The sequence below is a fragment of the Perna viridis genome, chromosome 6 (assembly GCF_037379345.1).
Source record: "Perna viridis isolate PV_CMFRI_1.1 ecotype Kerala chromosome 6, ASM3737934v1, whole genome shotgun sequence".
NCBI classification, from domain to species: domain Eukaryota; kingdom Metazoa; phylum Mollusca; class Bivalvia; order Mytilida; family Mytilidae; genus Perna; species Perna viridis.
Genome location: NC_142450.1, coordinates 43,588,466 through 43,598,296, shown reverse-complemented (window position 1 = coordinate 43,598,296; position 9,831 = coordinate 43,588,466). Strand labels below are relative to the sequence as shown.

Sequence of the window (9,831 nt, the reverse complement as noted above, 5' to 3'; positions counted from 1 at the left end):
TTTTCTGAATCAGTTGAGTCGATGTCATAGAAATGTTTTAAGCAGAACTTAAGGGTAAAAGGAGAAAATGACTGGAAACTGATGTATTTGTTAACTTTAAAAGCATAATGTAAAGTGAAAAGACACTTTTTATAACATTTACAGGTAATGGTCATATTTTATTTGTTTAACTGAAACCGTACTCCACGATCTTATGTTGTCATAAATAAAAATAGACGTAAAAACAACAAACACATGACAGAAATATCCACTGCCACTGACACTACTAATTAAAGGTTCACTCAGATTTTCTTCCGTTCTTACGATGTAAAGCTTTTATTTTATTCATAAGATTTCAAGTTCCCAATATCCTATGGAATATTATTAATATCAGTGAATCGGAAGTGAAAAAAGTTTGTAAAGAAGAGAATACATGTACATGAATTCACACTTGTCATTTTGCTCTGAATAAACTTTTGATGTCAATGAAACAATGTAATTTTAAGTTGTGGCATCATTGATCTTTAAGTTGAAGGAGAATTCAGTAAGAAAACAAAGGGAAAATATATTTCTTTCTTTAACGGCATCGGCAAGTGTAAATATATACATGTATGTCTATATTACATAAGTACTTCTTGTTTCAATCATCAGTGTTCTAGGATTCCAATTTTCTGTCACCTGGGGCAAGTGCACTTTTGGTGTGGAGAAGTTTATTATGATGCCCCACTTTTCCTTTGGTTGATTTTTTTAAAGGTTTATTAAGTTTGGAAAGCAAATTTCAAGTGTTGGAAAGTGAATCTTTATTTAGAGTTTTCCTATGGAAACCTAAAAGTTTGAAAGATCCTGGAACACTGATCATGAATGTGAAACGAGTAAATTGCTTGTGTCTCAAAACAATTGATTACCTCATTATTAATGAGTTAGGGTATAAACAGGTAGCAGTGAACAATATGGAATAGGCATTGTCTAAAAGTGAGCACAGCATTTCTTTTTGACGATATACATATACAATGTAGGTCAGGAATTGAATTTCAGAAATTTTTCCACTAGCTTAATTTAGCAAGTACTGAGCATGTACACTTGCTAAATTCAAGTTTCATGGGTTATTTCTGGACTTTACCTATAATACATATATTGAATTCCACTAGCAAGTTTTAGCAAGTGGAAATAATGTCTACTAGCATAATTTAATTTTAATTTACATTTAGATAGTACAAAAAATATATTTCCCCTTAAATTTTTGATCACTGATAGGTTCACTGCCAATGGAATGGAACTGAAGAGAATATGCACGAGCATTACTTAGTCAGCAGAGATCATTGAATTTTCATTTATATTTGAAATAAAATTTATTATTAAAATAAATAAATTGTTTTAAAGATAATTAAATAATTATGTGTGTTTTAAACCGTAAATGTAATTGTTCTTTTACCTAAAATTCTGGCATTTCATATGGTTTGTCTTTTGAATTGTGATGAAAGTAAAAGGGACGACATTAATTGTGATGTGACATTCTTACAAAGTTAACATTGTATGTACTTCCAATCCTCTTTTGCATTTTAAGTTATTTAAATAATTATTGGGAACACTTATTGCAATTTTGGATTTCTCCAACCTGTCACTTCCAGACAACAGATTTTTGTTTCATCATTCTTCACCCTGCTAACTTGCATGTACATGGTAGCTAGAGTTAAATCTAAAGCTAAGTAGCATGGCGCCATGCCCTTTTTTCAGGGTTCCATGGCCCTTTCCCAACACGCCAAATGCCCTTTTCGGTCGTGAAAATGTGCTTCTGTTAGAATTTTAGCCCTCTCAAAACCACAAAATTACGTGGCAATTTTTGTTATTTACCTTTGTCACAAAACCCGATTTTGTCAAGATTACCTTAAAACTCCAAAATCAAACCCCTAATTAGCATTTCAATCTCATTTCTTTAATTAAAAGAGTCATTAATCTGACAGAAGGTGTTAATTGCTGTCTAAACAGGTAAGGGTACATAAATAGTCTCTGAGGATCAATCAGCTGATCAGGGTTTGACAATTAGAAAACGAATCCCGATTGGATCTACCACTGTTTTATAAACATCCAATCATTTTCTAAAGATAAAATTCTACTCCACATAGAGCTCTCCCCTTGCTTTAAACAGTCTTAAACTATATTTGATGTGAGAAAGGCACTATCTTTTTTTAGGTGTTGTGCCTGTTATGTTTTTCTTATTAAGGAAAAGGAATTACAATTTTTGCAGTTTTCCCTAGTCATATTACATTAGACTGACATGTAGTATTTGAATGATATTTTACATTTTAGAGTGGACATGTACATTTAGTGGCCCTTAACCTTTTTAAAATTGTGTTCAGTGTTTCAATCAGAAAATCCTTGAAGTGCCAAAGAGATGTTCCTTACTCTTTCCACGTAACTTATTTCAAAACAAAAGAAGCTGTTAAGCTTTTTTGAATTTTGTTAAATGTTTCAGTCAGAACTCTTGTTCAGCATACATTTTAATGGGGTCACTACACCACCGTGATGTTTTGTAGCAGTGGTTTTATTTTGGAGTGCAGGTCATGTTTATTCAGATTAAAAAAAAAAAACAAACTTATTTTAAGTTGAGGGTAAACATTGAGTTCTGAATTTGAAAACTGCCATATTGAATTGTTTGTTTTAGGTATAGCTTGTTACAATGCTTGAAGGCTTAGCAGCATGGGTTCTTAATACATACATTGGAGAATATGTGGAAAATTTAAATACAGCACAGTTGTCCATAGCCTTATTACAGGGTAAGTTCAGACTATGCAATAGCGGTCAGCTGTCATTCCAATTTTACATTTGTGAATAATCATATTTATGGCTGTACAGTCTTGTATTAATTCACTGGGGTAATGTATTGACCTAATTTTCAGACTCTTTCATATTAATACACTGAGGTTATTGTCTTAAGATGATTTTCAAACTCTTTGTATTAATACACTAAGAAAATATTGTATTAACTGAATTTTCAGCAAATGTTTGAAGAAACAACACACACACAGAAAACAGAGATAGTATTATATAGTTGATTATATTTCTGAAGCAGAATTTAATGTATCTTACCCTATTTTTTTACTTTTAAGGTGCTGTTGAGTTAGAAAATCTGCCCTTGAAGAAAGATGCTTTAAAGTATATAGACCTTCCTTTAGAAGTAAAATCTGGTAAGACAAAATATTGTACTGTGCCTATATAGATTTTTGCTCAGATTGGGAAGAGCAGTTTTGGATCAGTAATTTAATTGCATGTGTCTTTTTTTTTTGTATTTACTGTAATTGCAGTCAAAAACTGGTCATTATATATCTTCTCTTGAAAATGTAGATTTCATTTTTCTCTTTCTCTTGACTATTTTGTCTTACCTAGTTCTGATGTTTTTGGCATGTTCATGCATCATGAGGAGACATATGTCATATACATTGTATCATAATGACCTTCATGTGACTTTGACTTGTGACCTAAAGGCCATTTTTATGCACTTTTTTTGGGGAAAGGTTGTTCAGGGCATGAACACATTTCTCTCTTGATCTGGACTTAAGATATTTGACATGTGGATATATAGACATCATCACAATAATTTATGATAACTTTTATTAGTCCTCAAGGTCATTTTGAACTGTTTCAGGAGAAACAACATTTTTGTCTTTAAACTTTATATCATTTACATCTGGATGAATTACCATGAAGCAGCAAGTCCTCTAAAATGATATTCTTCATATGACCTTGACCTTTGACTTAGAGTCTTTGACTTTAGTTCTTTAAAAAGAAATTCTGTCTAGGTCATAACTTTTTTGACTTAAATTGTTAGTAGTCTTTTGATAATTAGCATTGGGGTGGTTCATCATGACCACACTGACCTTTGTGTGACCATGACATACTTTTAGGTAAATTTGAAAATGTCTTTATCCATAACTTTTTGTTGTTGTTTTATTTATTTGAGGCTAAGATCTTCAGCATGTACATGAAGGTGTTCCTGCAGTAGGGACTGTGTTACATATAATGATGACCTTTTTGTGACCTTGACCTACAACCTCAAGTCATATTTATATTTTTGGTTTCTATTTAGATTTCTATTAAGTAGGTGTTGATAAATTGGGAAAGAGAATATATATGTTAAAGTGAACCCAGGACAAACACTTCTACTAATTCTTTATCTGAATTTATTTAATCATATACTTCAGTCTTGTGTAATAGTCAGTAAAATGACAGATGGTCTAATTCTAAACTCGATGGGTGTTTCTAGAAAAGTAGAGGACACTTACTCTACTGGTGCACCTGGTCCATGCTCCCATTTTTTAGTGGAGTCTGAGTTGTTCATTTACTTTAGTTTCTTTGTATGTATTATTTCAGTTATTTTATGTTCTTTGTTGTGTTTGTCTGTTTTCCATGTCTGGTCTTTGTTTATGGGTTACATTCTTTTGATTTCTGCTAGAATCTTGGTTCCCTTGATTACTCTTTAAAACTGCATATATGATAACTTAAGAATAAGATGATTACTAGAGTTACCTTCCATGTGAGTAACAATTTTCTTCTTGTAAAAGCATCATTTTTTTTTAAATCAAGCTGGTAAGCAATGATAAAATGATGAGAAACATTCTTTAAATAACTTGTTTGGCATCAATGATTTGTACTTCATTAACATAAATGTATCTATATGTTTTTTTTAAAGAAATACATGTGAATTTTTACAGGTTTTATTGGAAAAATTACACTACAAATACCCATAAGACATTTGAGAAGTGAACCATGGGTCATTTCCATAGAAAAACTGTACCTGGTTGCTGGACCCTTTAAACATACAAATGTAAGCATGGTGATTTACTTATAGTTTGTTATTGATATACTATAATAATTTATGAATAAGTCTGAACACAACCCTTTATTTGAAGAATGTAAAGTGGCAGGTGCTTGGTTCACAATGTAAGGGTAAAATACCTGGCTTCAAATTACTGAAATATGAAAACTGTGTGTAGCATTTCAGTTGGTTTGTTATTTAATGTTGTTTGTGTAAAAGCTTGTGTATGCTAGAACTTAGTTGATGCATATTGAATCTCTCTTTTAACAGTTTGATGCAGAGAAAAATAAGAAAGATGAACAGGCCAAGAAAGTTGCTATGTTGGAGGCACTGGAGAAAGAATGGAAGGTAAGATGCATGTTTATTTACCCCTTTTCTAAAGGATTTATTTTTCTTTATTTCTGAATCCTTTTTTTATTTACAGTTTTTGTTAGAATCTTTAGAACTGTCAGTTGCATATTTTTGGCAGGTTTTCATTTTTGCAACCCTTATTTTTTGGCTCATAATTTCATGTTGTTTTTTTTCAAAAATAAAAACTGAACTATGGGATATTTTTCCAATAATTCCTTATTTAGAAGGAAAATAAAACTGACCAAATTGTGGATTCAAATATGTGTTTTCATACTGTATTGAGAACTTAGAACAAATATTATATTTTAAGTTTGATTGCATGCAAAATGATCATGAATGAATTACTTTTCCTTAAACATCAGTATTGTTCTTCTATGAAACAGCTTAACCAGGTTCATTGGAGCAGTAATTAGTTGTTGATTAACTAAGAAGTCTAGAGTTTGTAAACAACTAATGTAAATGGTGAGTGAATCTAAAAAACTATTATAATTTTAGATACAAAAGCAAGAAAAACAAGAAGGATATGGTTCCTCCTGGTTCTCCTATGGTACATCTATAGCCAGCAACATTCTAGAAAATATCCAGGTTTGTTTATATACATGGTATCATAGTTTAAAGTTAGAATTTTTTTCACAATAAAGCATTGTTATATGACCCCAAAACTTTTTGATTGTAAAATGGTATCACCCTGTTGTCGGCTGCAGTCTTGTTGTTGTTGCTACCATTGTTGACCTCTGTTAACTTAAGTTTATTCACTATAACTTGAGTAAAACTTATCTGATCTTTTTGAAATTTTAACACATTGTTCCAAGTTACACGGCAGAGGGCCCTATAGAAGTTTTGCCTCTCCCCTTTTGAAGTTAGGGGGCTAAAAGGGAAAATAGGTGTTATCATTAGAATTGAAAGGAAAGGCTTCTGGTTGATCAGATTTTCATTATTAGATTGTCAGTCTGTTTCTTTTGAAGTTCTTAAATACATGTACAAATTGTTACAGGGTATGCTTATTTTTCACTTTTTTTGGAGTTAAAGGGGTACAAAATTGTGCCTCACCAAAAAAAAAATCATTTATTTTTATTGGATACCTTTTGAAAACCCCTGATAGCATTTTCAATCAGATTTCATAAATCTCTTACGGTTTTTGAGTTATAAGGGGTCAAATGGGCCCCACCTAAAAAAAAATCAGCACTTATTTTTTGTCAGATTTTGAATCTATTCAATATCAAATGTTGTGCTATATTGTATTCAAGCCAGTGAACAGAGTTTGCAATGATCTTTGCTCCGAGTTTATCATCTATATACAAGATATTTTTTTAATTTGGAATTAATTTGGAATTTGAAAATGACCAGAAAAATAATTTGTAAAACTAACCCGTTAGTCATGCCAGCGTGGCTTAGGGGTAAGGTTAGTTGGATAACAAAAGGCATGGAAAACTTACTAACCCCCCTTTAGTCATGATGGCATGAATAACCCCCTTATTGGGGTAAGTTTTATAATATTTTTTTTAACTTTTTTTTTTTTAAATCCAAAATGATTCCAAATTAAAAAAAATATCTTGTTTATAGATAACTTAAAAAAGATTGTATGATCTCTGTCATGCCACTGAAACAATTGACCGTATATTTTAGGGTACAAGTGACTGTCACTAGGTGTGTATAACTTTCAGTTGGTACATCACAAAGGTTGTCACCCTGCTCTAGACATATTGATTCTTTCTCAGGCTTGAAATGTTTTTCTTCTAATTCCTTTTGACAGTGTAAAGGACAATAACAGAGTACTGGTTTGACCAAAACATTTATTAGAGGTATACATGTATTTATTGACTAACTTTCGAATACTGGTCTAAATATGATATAAATTGCCAATACAATAAAAAATACAAAAGCATGCCAATACAAGATTTAGCCATCCAATATGGCTTTTACCTGTCCTATACGTCATATTGGTCTGGTTAAGATCTAGGCTAATATGACATATTGAACTAGTTAGTCAATAAAGGTATAATTGTGTAAGGTTTTCCATATTGGCTGAGTTATTGATCCTTGGCTAGTCCTATTGGACTTTGGCTACCCCTCAGTCCTATATTGATAGCCTCAGACCAATAACTAAACCAGTATGGAAAATCTTACACAAAAACACTATAGAATTAGGCTTGAGCTTCTCAAAATGAATGGCACAGCCTAGCATTTTCCAGCAGTTTCAAGCCTTGGTCATTAGTTTTATGTCAAGTCAGTGTTGCGTTGTGTTCTGAATATATTGATGACTATTTATCTTGTAAACAGTTGAAGATAAAAGATGTCCATATAAGGTATGAAGATGATAAACTGATACCATCCTGTCCTTTTGCCTTTGGAATCAACATCAGGAGTTTGTCAGCTGTTAGTACTAACGGTCAATGGGTAAGTCATACTGTGAGCATGCTTCTCTTGTTATATCTACAAATACAAAAAAAATTGAAGGGATAGTGTAACTCTACCACCTATCATTTGTCCATACTGCTGAACACTTTAGTCAACATCTTTCTATGGACTTTTCCAAATTTGGCACATATTTAGTCCTGAAAAAATATTTTCTAAAAAAACCTGCTGATTCCAATATAATTCTTCAAAAGTCAAGGTTATGATAGGAAATCTGTAGTAAGGTTAGAAACGAAGCTACTGTTAATTTAAATATCCAGAGAATTTTTAAAATGGTCTAGTTATATCATGCGTAGCTCAAGTTTGGTAGGTCATCAGAACAATATTTGAATGTTCATATTTTTTAATATTATAAAATGTCTGTTTGTAAAGCTACCTACTGTCTTAAAAATGTAGGTGTTATTTATATATGTTTAAATACATTTTGTGACATTTATTAATATTACAGGAAGTGAAGTTTGTGAGCCATGATGAATCTGATATGATGCATAAATTGATTGACCTACAGAATTTTTCAGTGTATCTAGACACTAATGCGACAATGTTAGGAAATTTATCTATGTCTGACTTATCTGTGAGTAGTTCTGTAAACCTAATGAGTTATAATGATACAATTTTCTACCCTTTACTGTTTACAACCATTGAAGATAAAACTACAAATGGTAAAATTGTCTATCTTTTATGTTATTAACTTGACTGTAGTTTAAGATCTATTAAGGGTACCAGTATTTGTTCTAAAACTTTCATTAGATAATATTATTCTCATCACAATCTATTGTACAGGTATTGTATTATTTCTTTATTTCAGGATGCTTTACAAAGAGAAATGTTTGTATCAAGTAGAACAAATAAATTCCAGGTAAAACAGTAAAACAGAATGTTGCCATGCAACAAAAACCCGGAAAAAAATATTTGTATAACTGAAAAAAAAATGTATTTGAAGTTTTATTGACAATATGTAGTAATACATGTACAATATTCTTGCAGAAAATATAATACCATTGTGAAAATGACTGAATTTGACTTATATTTTATTGAAAAGGACTAGCCTTTGTCCCTTACAGTTTCTGCAAATCTAAAGTGTTTTCATACTACACATTAAAAACTGTTAAGATGGAAAAACACAATTTTTAGCTGTCATTTTTTTTCATGTTTTTGACTTCCTGTTTAGCTATTTAAGACATTTGTATCAAAATTGCCAAGGTGGTTCCCGTGTAAATTGCCAGATTTGCACATTGTGTATTTTTAGGATCACGAGTTTATCCTTGAACCTATAAGTGCACAAACAAAGTTGAAGAGAAACACATCAGCCTTGCCCTTGAGGTCACCTCACATGCCCAGAATAGAACTGAACATGAATCTAGATGATATAAATGTTTGTTTAAGTGAAGTTCAGTACAGGTGTATCATACAGTGGCTGAAGGAGATTGAGCGACATGACAAAAGAAGGAAATGTAAAATGTCCTGTCCTACTACTTCAGTTACAAAATGGTAATAAACAAAATTAATATGGAGATTTGATATTATATTTATTTCACATAAACCCAGCATAAATATTCAATGTTTTTCATGCAGTAGATATGTATCAAGTAAAAAATTATATACTGAAAATAGGATGTAATATAAAAATAAATTCCATAAAATGCCATTTTCATGATATGTACGTGAAACTATTCTCATTTTTTGTTCTTTGTTTTTTTTTTGTTTTGGGGGGGCTGTGCAAATATGCTATGTTAAGTCAATATTACTATTTTATCTTCATGCTTGCTAAAACAGAAATGTAAAACCCTTTTTTTGTCTACAGTATTTATGCTTATTTCCTTTCGTTTCAGTCCCAAGGATTGGTGGAAGTATGCTATAGCAGTAAATAGAAACAGAATTAGAGAAAAGAATGAACATTGTACATGGAATTTTGCTACAAAAAGAGTTAAGGATGTATTAAGATACTACAAGGCTTATACCATCTGTCTGATTGGAGAACAGCTGAATACCAAAATGATGGTAAGTACTGTATATTGATGGTCTGAAGGAAACTGCCATCTTCTAATGTTTCTGTATTGTTGAAATATTTTGAAGTGATATTATCTTTAAAATCAAATGGAGCTGATGTTTTTACAATTGTTTTGGTGTAAACTCCTTCATTTTTTTTTATGAAAATTTAATTCATCAATTTTTTGTTTCCCAAAAAATGTATAAATTATTACCAAATAAGCTAAATTTAAACTACACTTTATGGATTGTCCATTAAAGTTAAAAAGTACAATACAGTATTT

The 9,831-nt window shown here is 31.2% G+C and overlaps 1 protein-coding gene across 7 annotated transcripts in view; it reads left to right on the top strand.

Moving 5' to 3' along the window:
- The first annotated feature begins 1 nt into the window (after position 1).
- LOC148615146 (intermembrane lipid transfer protein VPS13D-like) overlaps positions 2-9,831 on the top strand; it is a 64,393-nt gene continuing 54,563 nt past the window's right edge. For 5 of the 7 annotated variants that reach the window (XM_088589774.1, XM_088589770.1, XM_088589773.1 and 2 more), the window contains exons 1-11: positions 2-144; positions 2,642-2,753; positions 3,087-3,164; positions 4,689-4,801; positions 5,063-5,140; positions 5,639-5,728; positions 7,424-7,540; positions 8,007-8,132; positions 8,367-8,417; positions 8,808-9,049; positions 9,391-9,559. In XM_088589774.1, the coding sequence (XP_088445900.1) occupies positions 2,657-2,753; positions 3,087-3,164; positions 4,689-4,801; positions 5,063-5,140; positions 5,639-5,728; positions 7,424-7,540; positions 8,007-8,132; positions 8,367-8,417; positions 8,808-9,049; positions 9,391-9,559 (1,161 nt within the window). In that variant the 5' untranslated portion in view covers positions 2-144; positions 2,642-2,656. Of the gene's footprint in view, positions 145-257; positions 307-2,641; positions 2,754-3,086; positions 3,165-4,688; positions 4,802-5,062; positions 5,141-5,638; positions 5,729-7,423; positions 7,541-8,006; positions 8,133-8,366; positions 8,418-8,807; positions 9,050-9,390; positions 9,560-9,831 lie in introns of those variants that run through there. The other 2 variants (XM_088589772.1, XM_088589771.1) reach the window with 2 other exon arrangements.